At 46.7% G+C, this 20,001-nt stretch overlaps 1 protein-coding gene across 2 annotated transcripts in view; it reads right to left on the bottom strand.

Moving 5' to 3' along the window:
- Positions 1-19,158, bottom strand: part of MYOCD (myocardin) — a 488,383-nt gene extending 469,225 nt beyond the window's left edge. The window contains exon 1 of one of the 2 annotated variants that reach the window (XM_050919226.1): positions 18,587-19,158. In XM_050919226.1, the coding sequence (XP_050775183.1) occupies positions 18,587-18,739 (153 nt within the window). In that variant the 5' untranslated portion in view covers positions 18,740-19,158. Of the gene's footprint in view, positions 1-18,323 lie in introns of both variants that reach the window. The other variant, XM_050919227.1, reaches the window with a different exon arrangement.
- Positions 19,159-20,001: the final 843 nt, after the last annotated feature.

A 20,001-nucleotide genomic window follows, 5' to 3' on the forward strand; every position in this document is an offset into this window, starting at 1 on the left:
ATTTATTAAGTTTATTCTTAGCAGGCTTGCAGACTGCAGAAAGTTAAATTTCTCAGTGACAAACGGTTGGAGTATTGGGCAGCACAGAGTGTCAGTGCTGTGGTCAGATGGCCGTGGGTAACGCAGTGCAGAAGAACAGATACCAGGAATCTTATAGCTCAGAAGACTCCATGTAAAAAATCTCTACAGATTTATTAACAGGACCAACAGTGCCGTTACATCCCCCAAAGCAAGTGTTTTTGGCATGTTAATCCTAGCTTCATACATGGTGATGCTGTCTCACAGTCTGCTCCTCAGCATCCCGTATTCTTTTATCACGGTTCTTATTGTACTCTGTGGACCTAGCACTGTAAACACTAGCCCATGACATACTATCTATATACAAATCATACACCTTGTGGCCACAAGTGTCTTTACTATTAACTTATTTCTTGCCTCAGCAATGGTAGAAATGCACTGCCATTCACTGCAGTAGGAGCTACACTTGCTGAAAACAGGGGCTGAATATAATCCCACACACACTCCAAAAGAACACTCAATCAGTGTATGTTACACTAATCAGTGTATGTTACACAGCGTATGTTACACTAATATAATCCTCACAGAACACCCATTCTGTGTATGTTACACTACAGTTTCTAAACTTTTTGCCTGCGCGACCCCATTTTAATGAAGCATTTCCTGCCAGGAACCCAGACAGTCCTCCATGCATCGTGATCTTGCACATTGTACATGTGCAGATGCACTGTGAGGAGGGAAAAGATGTCCTCTACACACTAGGGATTGTCGTGACTCCTTCTGCTGATGACACAACCCCATTTGGGATAACAACTGACAGAGTGGGAACTACTGCACTAATATAACCCACACATCTCAACAGAATACCCAATCAGTGTGTGTTACTCTAATATCATCCATGCATCCCCATAGAACATCCAGTCAGTTTGTGTAATACCTAGGTTATGTCTACACTAGAAATGGTAGTGTAAACACTTACTACAGCAACGGAAGGAGTTCTTCTGTCGCTGTAATAAATCCATGTCTCTGAGAGGTGGTAACTAGGTCAACAGAAGAATTATTCCATAGAACTACTGGGTTTCTACACTGGGGCTTAGACTGGCTTAATTACATAGTATAGGGTTTTAATTTTTCACAGCCCTGCGCAATGTAGTTGAGCTGACCTAACTTTCTAGTGTAGAGCAGCCCTATTATAACCCACACACCCTCATAAAACACCCAATCAGTGTATGTCACCCTAATACAACCCAAACAGCTGGTAGAATATGCAATTAGTGTATGTTACACCGATATAACGCACACAACCCAACTGAACACCCTGTTAGTGTATGTTACACTAATTTTGCACACCCAGATTATACCACTGTGCCTCTCACAGCCACATGCACAGATATTCTGACCTTGCATTGCACAGGTAACCATTCACTGTTCATGTGACTGCTACATTTCTCCTCTCTCTCGGCCCTAACCCTCTGACTCTCAAACCCTGGTTAGTGCTCCTTGTAACCTGACAGTAGACCCCCATATTTGATGCGTTAGAAGAGAATTCATCCTGCCAATGGCAATGCTCGTCAGTGATCCAACAGGAGATTACAGTGGTGTTTGGCTCCCATCCCCACTGGGGGTGCCACCAACCTTCCCTGCCAGATGGGTTATTGAAACCCTTCAGCAATGGGCTGCTCCCTGCTGTATCCCTGGAGAGGCCACTCAGACCCCAACACCACAGCATATGGGAACTGGACAGCACGTGGCATGAGGCATGCTCTTCTGATGCAGCCTCCGTAGGTGCAGCCCATGGTATGTGGTCTGGGAAGGTCTTAGTTTCCAGGGGTCAGTGCTGTACTGCTGCTGAAAGCCCTTTCTGATTGTTCAAAGCGGGAATGAAAGGGTTGTTGTTGTTACTAGATGTTTCTATGCTGGTATCAGGGCCCTGTGGGGCTGGACACTGGGCAAACATGGACAAGAGCCAATTCCTGCCCTGAGGGACCGCCTGTCTGGCCGGCTTGGCTGCTTATTGCTTTGATCTATGAGGCTGGACACATGCTTGGCCGTGGCCTTCTTTGTCATTACATGTTCCATTGTGTTTTTAAGAAGAGTGGGCAAACCGCTCTAAAAGCTGAGTTCAGTAATGCACCCACACTCGGGGGGGTGTCAATGGCCCTGTTAACTCTCACCATTATTGTGGGTGTTGAATAAAAAAGTGTGGTTGAATGTAGGCTTGAACCCACCTTACCAAACAGTCCTTAGAATTCAATGGTGATTAAACCAATAGGGTCCGATTGTTAGGATGCCTGAAGAATACAAGATATATGGTAATGCCTTTATATGAATCAATGGTACAGCCTCACCTGGTGACTGTGCAGCACTGATCACCCCCTCTCCAAAGGGTATTGCAGGTCGACAGGAACTGAGAGAAGGGTGACGAGAGTGATCAAGGGCCTGGGGAAACTCTCCTATGGAAAGAGATTGCAAAGACTGGAATTGTTTACTTTAGAGAGAAGTCGCATCAGAAGAAGCCTGATAAAAATGTCTAAAATATTTAGTGGTCTAGAGAAGATAAAGCAGGAACTTCTGCATTCCCTGGCCCAATCAAAGAACATTGGGACAGTCAATGCAGTTTGAAAGGTGGTAAATTCAAACCTGAAAAAGGATATCTTTTCACACATGGCCCAATTAGGCTGTGGAACTCACTGCCACAGGAAATAGATGAGGCCAAGAACTTAGCGAGATTGAAAAAAGGATCCATAGTTATCCCCACTAATGATTACCAGCTTTGTGGAAGGGCTAGTAAACCTCCTGCTTCAGGGCTTCAGCCAATGTTTCATTATTAGAGACGACGATGAGACCTAACAAGGGAGTAGATTACTCCGCATCTGCTCCTGCGAGATTCTTACAGCTTCCTCTGCAGTATCTCATCCTGGCTACCATCAGAGGCAGGACACTGGGTCGGATGAACTTGGGATCTGATGCAGCCTGGCAATGCATGTGTTCCTATAGAAATTACCCCAGAATGGAAAGAATACAGCAGAGATCTCCTTCCTAGCAGAATCCTAGATTGATTCCATTTTCCATTAAATTCTATAAGGTGTTTCAAAGAACCTATAGAGAGGTGATCATTTCTATGGGAATTTCCCATAAGGGCAATGCTGTGAAGAGAGGAGGACCTGCTGTATAGGACCCTTAGTGACCTATAGGTAGCGCATGTGAGAGTTCATGGTGTGGGCTTCTGAAGACCCTGCCTGAGAACCTGACATGAGCCTGATCCAAACCACTCTGCACTACCTTGGTCTGGAGATTGGGCTGGGACTTGTTGGGATAGCTCCTCAGCATGCCTGGCTTCACTTGAACTCAGCTCTGGAGATGTTTGTGAAGCATCTGAGAAAGGGGCAGCCACGGGCACATTGAAATGCCATTCAGCGTCCACAACGATGCTTGCAGCCATGCTTTCTCTCTGTTAACCTGGCCCGAGGGACATAAAACCATACTCAGAGTAGTGCAGCTATCACTGCAGGGCCAGGGATGGGGATAGTATTATGGTACAGCAGTGCGAACACAGATGCACAGGCCTTTGGGGCAGTTTTGTTCAGTGTTAAGCAGAGGGACTCAGGGTAGCATTTGGTGATGGCTCTTTGGAGCAGGGATGGCATACTCTGGGAGGAATGTATGGGCTTTTTGTTGAACAGCAATGACAAACTGAGGGTTTTGCAGTGACGAAACAAAGCACGGCAGCTGGAGCTGTTACATGTGCCTGTCACAGCATTTGGGGGGTCTCTGGGGAGATATAACTCAGGCCCACCTCAAAAAGTGTTAATAATGAAGTCAAGCCCTTCCTTAAGACACTGGGAAGGAAATAACTTTCTCAAGAACATTTCCTGGGCTGCAAATGTGTCCCACATGGCACTGAGACTCTGAACTGTTACTGTTATGGTCCCTGGAAAATTAGCAAGGCAGCAAAAGCTGCTGTGGGTCTGAGCAAGTTAAATTCCACACACAGTCCAGCACTGGCTAGGCTGGGGTCAAAGCCCTATGAAATCACTGACTTGCCACAGCTGAATTTGGTGGGAGGGCATCTAGGAGCACAGGGCTGGCTGAGAGCTCTGCATCAGCATTGGGGCATATTCCCAGTCCTGCTCTTCAGCTTCTGTGAGTTTAAGCAAGGAGCTACAAATTGGTCCGTTGATCCACTGGGGGTAACACTCAGGGAACATATGCCTTTCACTGTTCACACATTGTCTGCAATGTCTGTGGGTGCATTTGCTCTTTGTAAGTATTTGCCCAAGTAGTTGGCTGATCAGATTTCAACCTGTGGGTTGTTAGTGACCTGTTTCCTTTAGATGTTTGCTCTTTGCTTTCACTCTTTATGGTTGGTCCCCTACATCACATAGCATCGTTTGGGTTCCCTGTTTGGCCGATTGACCCGTAGAGAATAACACACTTCCCTGCATGAATTTCCAGACAAATACTCCTTCTGCTAAAATCCATGAAATGTTTAGGATTCAGGAACACTTTCATAAATACTCAGCAGCTGCCTGAATCATCACCAGTAACAAGCCATGTGAGCCAACAAATCAACCAGGGACTCATATCAGCAGAAAGATCCACAAATCAGCTGTTTAATATTTGTCTAAAGCTTGTTTGGGTTTTCCTGATGACACCAGCAACAGACGCCTCCCACAAACAGACAGTCCTGCTCCTTCATTAGCTCTGCCCTTAGTCAGCTGCACCAAATAGACTCCAGCAGGAGAATCACGAAGATACTGATTTCCAGCTCTTCAGCTTTAAAATATGTGACAGCGATGCTGTCATTTCCAAATGTACACACACATGTATACGCGCGCACACACACACACAGAAAATATTCTATTAGTGGCTGCAGCTCCTACACAGGGTTGTTAAGAAAAAAAAATAAAAGCTTTCTTCCCAGTCAGTTCATATGTAGATTCATCTTCACTGGACTTTTAAAATCCAAAAGCATCACTTAAAATCTACAAAACAAAACCCAACCTCCCTTTCTTACCCCTTTCCTCCCTCCAAAAGTAAGGCCTTCTTTCCATCTGGAGGCATTTCCACGTATGAGAAGTATAGAGAACACATTAACTCAGGGGTCCCCAACGCAGTGCCCCACCCGCGTCCTGGCCAGCAGTGGAGCATCCGCCAAAATGTCGCAGAATTTCGGAGGCAACACCTCTCGATGACGCCACTTGCCACCGACAAGTGACATCATCGAGAGGTGTCGCTGCCGAAATTCGGTGGCATTTCGGCAGATGCTCCACCGCCAAGGCCCTTCGTCTGGCAAGCGCCAGACAAAAAGGTTGGGGATCACTGCATTAACTATTATTCCTGATGGCCCTGAACAATTAGCAAAGCTCTCCATTGCTGTTTATCTCAAAATAGGGTCCACCTAGGAAGTAAAGACAGTAAGAAAATGGTCACATCATGTGAAACACTTTGTCTAAGGATCTACAGTTCAGCTAAATTCCGCTCCCTGAAAATTAAAACTAAAATAGCTACATGAAATGATTGTTAATCACCTAAGCAAGAACTGCTCATAATTTGCATATGGAGAAAACCTCTTTCCCCCTCTCAACCTAGCTAAAAAGAACTGGCAAGGGTAATACTTTGCTTTCTTGTGCAAAGTGGCCCATTGCACATTGTGAGTAGATCAGGAAATGGGGGCAGAGGGTGAAGCTGTGCGTTAACTGAATTAGAAATTACTTGCTTGTGAGATGGAAGGTCAAATAGGGCAAACTGCCTTTCACCCCCAGAAATCCAAACCACATTTCTTCACCCCAAATTATAAACTATAGATTTGTTTGCCTTGTAAATCAAATACATCATGAATAATCCTGTTTAGATTATAATTAGAAACTGCACATTTGTTTGCCTTGTAAGTCAGATCCACATCTCTTTGTATGTGAGTCATGTCTCTTGCTCCGGTACAAACTGTAAATAACATGAAATGCCTACCTACAATCACAGAATGTATGAATTATGTCCATCAAATCTGGGAGATTGTAAGGGATTTTGTTGATCATTCTAAATAGTTGTGGTATTCTAGAAGTAATAGAAATTGTGTGGCATAATGAAGAAGGAATGCTGAAAGCTATAGACTAGCACAAAACTTAGGATTATTAAAAGAAATTGCTCAAAGAGGGGGAAAGTCCAGTTAATAATGTGGGCTAATATTGAAATACAAACCTCGAAATGGACCAAACATAAAAGGCCTCCGATAAGAAAAGGCTGGAAGAGATTTGTTATACATCAACACCACCTACTGCATCAGCTGGAAGCAGCAGAGAAATTGTGAAAGCTGAAAGGTGAGCACTCAGTTGGCACATACCCAGTAGAAATCAGAGAGTGGCCTCCTCCACGGAGCCAGAGAAACAGGGCATATAAAACTGAGGTCACAATGCGGGGGCCCCAGAGTGGACTGAACACATAAGGAAACTGCAGCATCCCCAGGGTGATGGATGCCTGGACCAGCTGTGTGGAAAGGACTCTCCCTGCATCCCAGGGTTAACAGGTCAGAAGAGGTGAGATTTCATTTCAAAGATTTGTATTTCTACTTCTATTCTTTAATACAAATAACTGTAGATTACCTGGCTGAGTCTGCACTCTGTACTGAGGCCTCAGGTAGCCATATTTTAGATTTAAACTAAAATTATAGGCATGCCCTCCATTATAAGTCAAGCAAATTGGCCTCAGAGAGATCTGAACCATAACTTTAAGCAATTGCTTTTGATATTCTAAACTGGTCCCTTTTGGATCATATAACCTCCAAACTCTTCAAGTACATCCATACCCCTTGGAGAAGGGTGATCAGTGTGTTAGGTTCTGAAGAACTGATGATCTTAAGTAATGAAATAAGAAATCTTGATGATTTGCATTGTTCCTTGGTGAAACTGCTGAGCCTCAACCCTAGTCTTTGACAGTTGCTTGCAAGGCTGTATTGGTGTGTTCAGTACATGCCTAAAACATTGGTTGTGTCTGCACCTGAGTAGTGAACTGTTGATTGTATATTGATGTGGTTCTGGGTAAATTAATAAATTCTTAACTGGTTAAGAATAACCAAGTGTCCTGATTTGAGAAATACTGTTCAAGTTAAAAGCTGACCTGAAAATAACCTAATATAAATTAGTAAGCGAATGCTCCCTGAGCTCAATGAAACAGGGTTATCCTATTCACTAGCACTCTTTATTGCCTATATCATTCAGCAAATTGGCAAGTCTAGTTTGCTAGATTTCAGCATTAAAATCTAATTGACACCCAAGCAAATTCATAAAATTACCCTCCTTTCGCACTTGCATTAGTGCTTCAGGACTGCTGGGGCACACCATAGTTAGCATCACGTTGACATGTCCCCCATAAAACCCAGTATCTCAGTTTTGAAACACAAAAGTACCAGGGCTCTTGGAGACCTCATGAGCAGTTATATTGGTGTGTGGTTTTCAGGGCACATTATTCTGAGTGCCACTGACTGGTATTGGCCACCCTGGCCTGCTAGGGCTGGTAGCTCTTAGGTGACACTCCACCTGCCATGCCTCATGAATCTCCTGGGTATATATGCTTATCCGAAGGATTCGGTGTAAAACCTACCCAGAACTAGCGGTGGAATGTGTGGGATGGACTGAGTGGCCTGTGGGATTCCTGAGAAAGGACATAACATTGAGTTAAAACAAAAGCTGCAGGTAGCTGAAGTTGCTGGATTAAAATTAATAGAGAAAGTCCTACGCTAATGTAAGGATCGCCATCTTGGTCAATACACCGGGCATTGAACCAAGGCATCTCAGAGCTAAAACATGAGTTGTACAGCTTGGCTAGAGAGGGGGCTTTAGAAACACAACTGTAACAGACTCCCATCCTCTTCAGATTGGCACAGACCTGTAACACACACTGAACAGTGGCTTACACCGGCAATGCACCATTAGGGCTCTCAATGGTAAAGGGGGGAAGAGGTCAAAACCAGAGAAAATCAAAGCAGGAGTGGTAATGCCACTGTCTACTGGTGTATCACAGCTGCTGCTTCCTCAGTCTGACACCAGTTGGGAACAAATCAGCCCCTGGCCCTTTCTCTTTCTAAGCTACTTAGAGCAAACTGTGTGATGCTGGGACTACCTATGGACCGTATGGGCATTTTATGACCAACCCAAGTCTACTGCCATCTCAGCAGATGCCCCCAGCTATTTCATGGCGTATGTTCCTGCAGTTACATGTAGGTGCCTGTGAGCAAACGACGTGCTGCTCCAGCGAGATGGCTGTCAGGTGCCAAAATCACACCCAACCGGAAAGAATGTCTGGCAAACATCTGGATGTGTGAGAGATTCACTAGATATTTGCAGGGTCTGGATAATGTCAAGCTAGTGACAGATCAGAAGACACTTGTGCTGTTAATACGCATAAAGGCCGAGGCAAGATTCCCCTTAAAGGTCAGAGAATGTTCATTATACCTAATGCAGAACATTCAACAGCGGCTGAGCCCTTGTCAAGGAACCAGGAGAGCCCCAAGGTTCTCCAGGGGTTCAGCATATTGTAGAAGCCCCTCTGGGAGGCATGTCAAGAGTCCTGGCAGCTTCCCTGCAGAAATCAGAACAGATTCCAACAGTCACTTAAAACTGCTGCACAGCTGCACACGACACCCAGGTTTACAAGCTGGGGGTGGTCCAGTTACTCCTGAGGGTCCCACCCCCAGCCTATGACTTCCAGGCAGTGGGAGGGAGCTCTGCAAAGCTGGAGGCCTGAGATATGGGGCAGTCCCACTGAAGTGCCACACTGCCCATGGGGCTCTATACACAGGCAGGACACGAGGGTCCCGCAGAATGGCAGGAGCAAGCCTGAATGTGGGTATGGGGGCAGGGCAGGGACGACAACGCAAGGTGGAATCAGATGGGAGACTTGCAAAAGGAGAAGAGACACCTCAAAGAATCCATCAGGCCCAAGGCACCACCCCAGAGGCCTTGAGTGCGATGAGCATTGGTGGTGGTAAAGCAAAGAGACACTCCTCTCAGGGAGTCATGGGCCTTTTCTCTCCGTTCCCTCCTGCTGAGCGACCCCAGGCTAAGTCATGGACACGTGACTGGCAGCCTCTGAAACAAACACTCCAAAGCCTGTGAGATGGAGAAAGATTTTGAGCGTATCACCCTCAGCCCACCCAGCCCAGAGGGTAGGCCAGGGTGCTACGAGACAGCGACCATGCACAGGCCCTTCTACTGAACTGAAGAGCTGCCAGTGCTGCTAGCCATAGAGCTGAGTTTCCGTCCTTCTGGACCCTGCTTGCTGGACGTGATTCTGAGAGACCCCAATGGACTCCAGCGCTCTCCTGACTGCCGGAATGCATAGTGCTCACCACAGCCCAGCTCAGCAAGAGATGGCTTGGCCACTCCGGTGTTCCCCTTGCCCTGCATTTGTCAAGGGAATAGTTCCACGGAGTTAGGGAGATCAGCCCCATAGCATCTTCTATCTATCCCCTCGGTCCCTCTACGGGCAGGCACTTGGTGTGCTCTCCCTGAGGGAAGAACAACTCCTGGGTTAGCCAGTGGCCCTATGAGAGGCTCCAGCCCAGCAGCAGCTGGAGACAAGAACAATCTTTCCTAGACCTGCAGGGGCATGCGAGCCAGAGTGGCCCTGATGCCCACTAGAAAGGGGGAAGCTTGCACTGCCTTCATGCAGGCATCCACTCCGCTCACAGGAGTGGGAACAGGTGGGGCTAGGTTCTCTCCCTTGGAACCAGGGTTCACACCCTAAGACTAGCCCTTGTTCAGGGGCTCCAGGCTGGGCTAGTCCCCAACCAGCCCAGTGCATACGCAGGGTGCTCTGCTTTGTGGATGACAAACCCTGCTCAAAGCTAGGGGCCTATTGGCAGGTCAATGGCATGTGCCTGGTAAGACTGGTGCCCATGCCGTGATGATAAAGCACAGAGTCCCCCACGCTGACAAAGTAATCTTTCCAATCAAGACTGAGTTGGTTTTGAGAATCAGGCTTTAGATCCCCACTATCCCCTTGAGGATAGCATCTCCACTGGGTAGGGGGCTATCTCTGTGGAACAGATCTTTATGAGCAGCCCATTGTATAATCAGCTTGTCCATTCCAAGTTCTGACGGGACTGTGAGGAGGCCTGGGGCTCACCCGGCACAGAGCGCAAGTGAACAGCGCCATTCCAGGACTGTCACATTTACAGACACTGCTAATTCCTGGCAGGAAGCAGGAAGCCCCTTGCTGGCAGCAGATAAGCCCAGTGCCTCTGCATCTCAAGATGCCCAAACTAGCAGAGTGTATTTTTGGTTTAGTTTGTGGCCGAAATCAACAAAAGAGAAAAAATACATAGCTCGGGCAGACACACTGGCCTGGGCTCATTGTCCATTGAGCACAACGTGTATCAGCATCGTCCTAGCTGAGGCCATGTGGGCTGGGCAAGGCCATCGATTGGGAATAGGAGGGGCAGTTACTAACGGTGACTTTATCTGATTAAAATATGACCATGTAGATCATTGTTGCTATCACTGTTCTATAATTGCAACAAATATTGTGCAAAATGTCTCAGGTAAGGTGTCTATGGAAAGGTTGATGTGCTGAATATGATTTTGCTATTTGTATGCATGTATCATTTTTGTATTTAAAGTTATGAGTATTGGGTCTATACCTGGATTTCAAATGTTTGCTCCTGTGGTAACACCCACAAGGTATTTAGCCTGCATGTCTTTAAGGGACTATTCAAGTTAAGTGGTGCATTAAAAAATGCTTAACTCACAATGCAAGACACATATAGACACCTAATGGACTTTCCTGCTGTGGCTAAGTGAAATCATGCATGGACATGTGAGTTGCCCATGTGACTTCAAACACAATTTTGCTACATGTAATTTTCCACTAGCTGTGCTGAGGGCTTTGTTTGAAACAATAGGTTTCCCTCCACATTGCAGAAGCTATAAAAGGCACTAGAAACATCTCCATTTTGCCTCTTTCCTGCTTGAGCCTCTTTCCTGTTCAAACCTCTGGGCTATGAACTTATACTAATGGGAGCATTCTAACCAAGGGACTGAGGACCTTCCAGTGATTTGGAAGCAACCAGAAGCAACTGCTAGACTTAAGCCAGCAGTTTATTCCATCACTGCTACAAGCTTGAACCAAGAACTTTGCAATTACTGTATGTAATTGATTCCTTTAACCAGTTTTAACTCTCACCTTTGTTTCTTTCTTATAAATAAACCTTTTGATTTTAGATACTAAAGGATTGGCAACAGCATGATTATTGGGTAAGTTCTGAGTTGTATATTGACCTGGGTGTGTCGCTGGTCCTTTGGGATCAGAAGAACCTTTTATTTGATGAAATTGGTTTTAAAGAACCACTCATCTTAAAGACTAGTATTTTTGGTGGTGATAGAAGGACTGGAATACCTAAGGAAACTGCTTTTCTGACTTCTTGTTAGCTGGTGTGATGAAACAGAAGTTTACTTTTGTTGCTGGTTTAGTATATCTTATGGGAGAATAACCACCAGTTTTGGGGTGTGTCTGCGCTATTTCTCAGCAGTTTGTCCTGAATTTGGTATTCTCAGTTGTGACCTACGAAGGCACGGTTACACTAGGCCAGTGGTCCCCAACGTGGTGCCCATGGCGCCATGGCGCCTGCTGGGGCATTTATATGTGCCTGTCTACTGACAAGGGAGAACCAGCTGCCGAAATTCCACTGAGAAGTGTCAATGCCAAGACACGTTGCCGCCGAAATGCCGCTGCTTTTTGGCGGCATTTTGGCAGCGACGCCTCTTGATGACGCCGGTTCTCAGCAGCATTTCGGCAGCGACGCTTCTTTATGATGCCGCATCTTGGCAGCATTTCAGCAGCTGATTGTCTGGTGTTCGCCACACTGAAAGGTTGGGGACCACTGCACTAGGCACATGTTACTATTGCCCATGATGCTGTGGGCTGAGAAGGTAAATCCTAGATTCCAAGGTCAGAAGGAACAACTGCAATCATTGAGTCTGCCCCCCTGGGGGTCCCAGGCCAGAGAACTGCCCCACAACCATTCCCAGAGCAGATCTTTTAGAAAAAAACTTCCCAGCTTGATTTAAAAATTGTCAGGGATGGAGAATCTACCATAACCCTTGGTAAAACATTCCAATGGATAGTTACTGTAGTTATTAATAATTTACACCTTATTTACAGTCTCAATTCATCTAGCTTCATGTTCCATCCATTGGATCATGTTAGACCTTTGTCTGATAAGGTGAAGAGACATTATTAAATATTTGTTCCCCATGCAGGTACTTACAGACTGTGATCACGACACCCCTTAACCTTCTTTTTGTTAAGCTAAATAGATTGAGCACTATAAGGTGTGTTTAGAGTTTGTCACCATAAGGCAGGTTTCCTAATCTTTTAATTATTGTTGTGGATGTTCCTTGACCCCTCTCTAATTTACCGACATCCTTCTTGAATTGTGGCCACCAGAACAGGACACAGGATTTCAGCAGCGGTAACACTAGTGCCAAATACAGAGGTAAAATAACCTTCTCTACTCCTACTCAAGATTCCCAAGATCACATTACCCCTTCTGGCCACAGTGTTGCACTAAGAATTTATGTTCTTTGCACTCTGCACTGCAGTCTTTGAGCCATGTGCAGCCCCTCAGAGAATGAGCCCCATGTAGTATGGAGGGGGGCAGAGTGATCATTAACCCCCCCAATTCAATGTACCACGCACCAGTGTGGCTCCATCGCAAGTGTCATGGAATCACCTCAAAGCTTCAGATATTCCCTCGAAGAGCAGGAGAAACACCTAACACATGTTGTCAACTCAGCAGCCAGCTGCTGCTGGGCCTGGCAGAGATGAGGAAGGCCACGAGTCTGTCACTGCAGGGCCAGATACACACCTAAAGGCTGTGCCATAGCTGAGAGGCATTTAGGGCTTCCCAGCACATGAGATACCCATGTAGTTGGCAGGGGTGCAATGAAAGAGGTGCACAAGGGCCAGGACCCCCCTTTGGCCCCTGACTAGATGATGGAGGGGGAGCTGGGCCAAACTTGAGTGAGTGGCATTCTGACCTGGTGATCAGGGCAATGCCACTCAAATTTGGGGTGGCCAAGCAAGTAACCTGGGCCCCCTCCTTAGCAAAATTCTCGTTGTGCCCCAGCTACTTAGAGAAGTCTCCCAGTGAAGAGTGTTCAGCTCCACAGTCACTGCAGCATGGTAGATTCCTCATGCTCTCCATGTTTGCTGGCAGGAGGACACTGATGTACACAGAAACAGCATTTAGAGTCAGTGTCTGCAGCGTGATTTGGAAGGCTGCTCCCATGCTGCTGAGAGCGCCGGCCATCAGTGCTGCAGCGCCACCTTCTGGGCAGCAGCCCAGCTTGCCCTCTAGGTGGCAGTAATTCCTGCTATACTCTTGCACCTGGCTCACGTGGCTGCCCCTGCCAGAGCCTTGACAGCTGGACCAAATAACCAGCCTCCAAACACTGGGTGAAACTGAAGCTGAGGCTCCTGGGCCAGCCTCCAGGTCCAGTGTTCCACTCTGACCTGTGCACATTGTATCTCCAGGCCACATTGCCCCTCCAGACCCACCCTCCTAACCTAACAAACCTATGTGTCTGGCAGGGCAAGATCACAAGAATTAATTACTGAAATTGTGAGCCCTCTGGGCCAGGGACCACTCTTCTGTGTGGTGTTTGCACAGCTCCTAGCACAACGGGTCCCCATCCACGAACTCTGAGGTGCTACCATCATACAGATACTAACAAATAATAACCATAAGAAATAACCATAAGAAATGCAAATGTCTGCAGTGCCTCTCTGCACAAGACAATGACAAGAGCCTAATACGACTTGAGTCAGTGATGGAGTTTCTTCCTACCTCGTTTACTAACATATTTACCAAGCTCCACAGGGGGCTAGGCTCAATGGATCGCCTGGCCTTCTTGTATCTCGCACTGTAACTTAGTTACTCTTCAATGACAGACAACAAAGCCAAGAAATAAAGCAGGTACATTCCAAAAATACTGAGGCGCCAAACACTGCGTGAATCACTTCCAGATGCAGCTTGTTCCCTAACGACATATTTGCCATACAGGAAAGGGAGTCTAAGTTTAGTGCCTTGACCTTGTGAGCAGGCTGGGCTACCATGTGTCTCCTGGTCTGGGACCAGGCCAGGGAAACTCACCTGGGGAGCACACAGTAACACAACATTTCCTGAGCTCCTGGGCCCCACCTGCTGCAGAGTCCAATCACTGCTTTTCTAGAGCTGGTGAAAGGTGCCGGATTAACAGACCCTGGAGAATGAAGCCTCTTGTTTAGCCACAGAAGGGGTGGAGGCAGCGTCTGGCCAGTCCAGAGCTCCCCTTCCAGGCCTTGGCTTCTGCAGAGATGGGGCCAATTGGAGCCAGTCATCAGAGTGTGGACACAAGAAAACTCTCAGAGATGAGTCTCGTCCAATCCCCAGCACTCCTCTACACTGCAATCCACTTCGGCCTCGATGCCAGCACCCTTCAAAATATTGTTACTATCATCTCCCTGATCCAGCACTCTGAGTCTCGCTCCCTCCCTTCCTGTATGTCCAGGGGCTCTGCCTTCTCAGCTGCATCAGCCAAAAACCCCACCTCCTTCCTGCCAAAGCCCTCCACAGCTTGGCCCATCCTCCTTAGCCAATCTGTTATCTCACTCCAAGGTCACATCCCTTCAGCCCATCCATTACACTTCCCTGCATCATCCACATCACTGTTTTACCCACAAGCCCCTTCAGAATTTCTGCCCGCCAGGCTGCCCTGCACACACAGGAAAAACTCCCAGATGCAATCCATAATGCCCCCTAGTGTCCTGCAAGTCACTCCACAGAACTCCTCCTGCCATGGTGCATACAGGAAAGTGCATTGCAGTGTATTTTAATACAGCCAAGTGCCTGGTCATACTTTTAGAAACCAGAAATAAGTCATGCTTACAGGATGGGGGACTGTATCCTGGCAAGCAGTGACTGTGCAAGGGACTGAGAGGTCATAGCAGAAACATGAGCTACCAGTGCCATGCTGTGGTTAAGAGGATTGACGCGATCCTTGGATGTACAAGCAGAGGAATAATGACAGGCGCAGGGAGGTGATGTTACCTCTGTCCATGACATTCGTGAGACCACTGCTGGACACTGCGTCCAGCTCTCGCGTCCACAACGCAAAACTGGGAAGGGTGGAGAAAAGAGTCACAGGAACAATTTGAGACTTGGAAACACTGTCTTACAGTGCTTGACTAAAGAAGCTCAGTCTCTAGTTTGTACACAAGAAGAGTAAGAGGTGACTTGATCACTGTCTATTACTATCAGGGGGAGAAGCTGGTAGCAGGCAGCTCTATCATCTGAGGCAGAAAAAGTTCCAACAGCTGGAAGTTGAAACTGGCCAAATTAAAACTAGAAGTAAGGCACTACTGGTTAATAGGGAGAGTAACTAGGGACATGGTAGATTCTCTGTCCCTTGGAGTCTTTACTGGGTATCTCTGAAAAGCTCTGTTCTAGCTCACCCAATAGGCTTACGGCAGGAATCTCTAGGTGGGTACAATGACCTATGTTATTCAGGAGGTCACACTAGATGGACGCAATGGTCCCTTCTGGCCTGAAAGTCAATGGACCGGTGAATGGCCAGGTAGGTGGCAGGCTGTGCTTATTGCTCCTTGTTTGCTAAGAAATGCACAATCCCTTGATCCATGTTACCCTGCCTCTCGCTCCTCAGCTGGTTTGTTTTAATAATAAAAAAATAATAATTGGAGATATACATATCTCCTAGAACTGGAAGGGACCTTGAAAGGTCATGGAGTCCAGCCCCCTGCCTTCACTAGCAGGACCAAGTACTGATTTTTGCCCCAGATCCCTAAGTGGCCCTGTTAAGGACTGAACATACAATGCTGGGTTTAGCAGGCCAATACTCAAACCACTGAGCTATCCCTCTCCATGCTCTTGCTACATTCTGACTTTCAGCCCTTTGGGGCAGGAACTGTCATCTTTGATATATTTGTACAGTGCCTAGCACCATGGAGCCTCAGCCTGGCTAGCTTCAAGCTGCTACTGTGATAGAAATGAGACTGTATTTAAAAGAGGCTACCAAATAGCTACCAATAGTCAGTAAGAACTTGCTGTCATTACCAATCCAGACTGGTCTTAAACTAGCAATTTGTCCACCTTCTGATACTGGCACTCATCACTGCACCAGCCAAGCACTATGGTACAGTGAAGGACTCAGCAAGGAACTATCAATCCTGGAAGCCATCCGGCCCTTCAAAGGTAATTAATCAATATGCCAGGTATGGCTATATATCAATGACCAGAAGAATACAATTTACATTATGTGTGTGCGCGTGTATGCGGTAACTAGGCCTAGCCCTTGCCCCAGTGCTGTCAGGCAGTCGCATCCATGTGCCAGGGAGATGCTTTCACAGAGCAGCCCACATAACCCCTGTAGCAGCACAGTGTGGGGGTTGATTTTTTTTTAATAGTTACATGTTTTGTGAGATGCTATTAGCAAAAATGTGATTTTTTTTTTGCCGTATTTTTACACAAAGCTGGCAAAATGTTAGTGTTGCCCCTTGAGCTACCTTTATTGAGTGGAACAAAGTCAGATATTTTTAGCTACCTATTGTCAGCTGCAGAACAAAGCCATAGCTAAGATATTTTGTCTCACATTTAAATGGGAGCATCAGACAAGTCTATCTACAGTTACATGTGGCTGTCCGTTTGTGTAGAGCAAAGGAGGGGTGCTATAGCCCATATACACCATGGAAGAGCCACCATAGCCTTCCTCATTGCACTGAACCACCATCCCCATTAGAACATGGGGCAAGGCAGGAGGAGCAGAGATGCTGGCATGTGGCTGCTGAGTACCAGACGTTCACATTGTCTTTGGGCTAGGAGACATACAGGCATTTGCAGGAGAATACTGTTAATCACAACCTGGGGAAGAACCCTCCTTTGCTGGCAGGTGTTTGAACATGGAGGAAACTGAGATGACAGGAACTTTATTATCAGACTGGGGGAAGCAGATCTGCAGCCAGAAGGGCTCTAGGACAGTCAAATGCATGACACGCAACACCCAAATCCAGCCAAAGACTAGTCCCTTCTCCTCACAGTGGGGTGGAGCCATTAGAAGACAGGGGCAGCACTGGGGGGTACTTCTGGGGGCTATAATCACCCCAGAGTTTGTCTTAGCACTCCTGTAGCCACCCCTCCCAGCACAAAGGTCAAATCTTGCACAGAAGTAAGGGTGGCATGGTATGGTATTGCCACCCTTACTTCTGCGCTGCTGCTAGTGGCAGCACTGCCTTCAGAGCTGGGTGGCTGGACAGCAGCCTCCACTTTCCATTCTGCCTTCAGGAGTGCTGCACTCACAGCCACATCCACATTTCCTTTGCTGCACAATTTATCCTTTGCAAAATGTAACTACTAAATTGCTGCCGAAATGGGGCTTCCACAAGGATTGCCCACAACCTAGGTCATCCAATTTGGCACCTGGGAGGGAGTGGTCTCCATATGTTTTTGTCCTGAACAAGGGAGACCAATAGTTTTGTCAACCAGCCTTTTGCAATACATTTTAAAAAAGAAAAGAGACAAAACAACTCCTAAATGCCCTCTATTTCTGAGCATCGCTGGGAGCTGTGTTCTATGAGTTTGTGGGATGTATGTGTGAGTCACGGAGATCTTTCAACATGTGTAACCCAAGGAACAGCCCTTCCGAGTTTAACAGAGATGTGACATGATACTGCTGTCAAACTGGCAAGAGGAATAAAAGTGTGTGGCCAGCCCCCTTCCAGTGTCCATCACATACAGACCAACCCTCTGGGAGGGCCATTTTCTGAACAGCCTGCACAGTCAAGCGATGGGGGATTAAATTAACTTTCCTAACAGCCTTTAGACAGCTGTAACAAAGCAAAGGCCAGAGTTCTGTAAAACCCCACTGGATTAGCATCATCATCTTTCCTTTACAAACCCAGCTACTGAGTCCCTTCAATGTTTCATTCGGTGTAACTTCTTGAAGATCAGAGGGATGCGTCTGGGACTTTTATTTAGCCAGCTCTTAAACTTTGCAAAATACAACTTATTCTCTATTCCAGATTACTGTCATGTGTTCATCCAGCATGCACCAGGTGCACTGGCCAGGAAAGCTGTCTCTGGAATAACCAAATATTAAATAATACATCGAAATAAGAGTTCTCTCTCTATCTATTTCTCTACCGCTACAGAACCAGTCACCACACTATTCAGGCGCTATGCATACAGATAACTACCCGTGCATGAGAGAAAGCAACTCAAAGAATAGAAAGATGATTAAGTATGAAACATAAATTACCTGCAGACTTCTCAGCTGAGCTACAACTTCTTGGCCGAGGTGCTGGAACTGTGACTCCTCGCTTTCTCCGAGGCTTATGGCCGGTTTTATAGAGGAGCAGCGAATGTTTTTTTAAAAAGCTTGAAGCAGAGTAAGAACCGGTTTAAAATAGAGTGAAAGGAGCTGTTGTGGGTGGAATTAGACAAACTCTGGAAGCTGCTTTTCCAACTATTAATTAACTTCTTGCAGCCCACAGTCCAGGCAAGGGGATGTTGAGGGCTCACCTGGCGCAGGTTCTCCGCAGCTGGAGGGGGGGCTGTCTGAGTGGTCTTTACCTTGCTGAACCACCTCACCAGGTGAGGGATGGGGAAAGCATCCAAGCTTGCAAGGAGAACAACAGAGTCTGTGTTATTAGATGCAGGGGGCACATGCACCATGCACAACAGATTGCAACATCAGAGCTGTAATCCCGCCACTGAACAGTGCACTGTGACAGCCAACTCCTGAGCACAAGAGGCTCCCATCGCTGGTGGCAATACAGGCACGCTGGAGCAGCATTCAAGAGCAGTCACAGCTCTCCTAACTCGGGAAGAGTTAAGGAAGAGGAGGAGCCTCGTCTCCAAGAGCTCAGATAACAGCAGTAGCTGCAGCATTCCCTTCCGATGTGCAGCAAGCCCACCAGAGCAGGCTGCCTGGCTGGCACTGGGCTGCCCTTTCCTTGCTGTCTATATTATGGGTCTAGTTCTTGATTTAATTTCCAAATCGGTCTCGATTTGCCTTTAATCTGAATAGCTCCAGGTGTCACTGCTCCACACCCTCCTCAATTTCCACCCTGAATCCCCCTCAGATTGCACCAGGATCTTGTAAGCAAACTGCTTTGGAGTCACACGGTGCAGCTTTACAGATCACCCTCGAATCTGCTTCTGCTATAAACCCGCCTGCTCTCATTCAGGAGCTTTCCCTACTTATGGCTTCAATTTGTGCAAGGGCCCAATGGTCAATCCAGCCCAGTAGCCTGTCTTCTGACAGGGGCCAGTGCCAGGTGCTTCAGAGGGAATGAACAAAACAGGGCAATCACTGCGTTATCCATTCCCTGTCATCCACTCCCAGCATCTGGCAGTCAGAGGTTTAGGGATACCCAGAGCATGGGGTTGCATCTTTGACCATCTTAGTTAATAGCCACTGATGGACATATCTTCCATGAACTGATCTCATTAGTTTTTGAACCCTGTCATACTTTTGGCCTTCACAACATATCCTGGCAACAAGTTCCACAGGTTCACTGTGTGTTGGGTAAAGTACTTCCTTATGTTGTTTTAAACATGCTGCCTATTAATTTCATTGTGGTCACATATGTTATGTGAAGGGGCAAATAACACTTCCTTATTCACTTTCTCCACACCAGTCATGATTTTTTAGACCTCTATCATATCCCCCTTAGTCGTCTCTTTTCCAAACTGAACAGTCCCAGTCCTTTAATCTCTCCTCATATGGAAGCTGTTCCATACCCCTCATCATTTTTGTTGCCCTTCTCAGTACTTTTTTCCCATTCCAAAATATCTTGTTTGAAATGGGGGCGACCAGAACAGCATGCAGTATTCAAGGTGTGGGTGTACCATGGATTTATATATTGTCATTATGGTATTTTCTGTCTTATTTTCTATTACTTTCCTAATGGTTCCTAACTTTTTGTTAGTTC

The sequence above is a fragment of the Gopherus flavomarginatus genome, chromosome 12, assembly GCF_025201925.1.
Source record: "Gopherus flavomarginatus isolate rGopFla2 chromosome 12, rGopFla2.mat.asm, whole genome shotgun sequence".
Lineage (NCBI taxonomy): Eukaryota > Metazoa > Chordata > Testudines > Testudinidae > Gopherus > Gopherus flavomarginatus.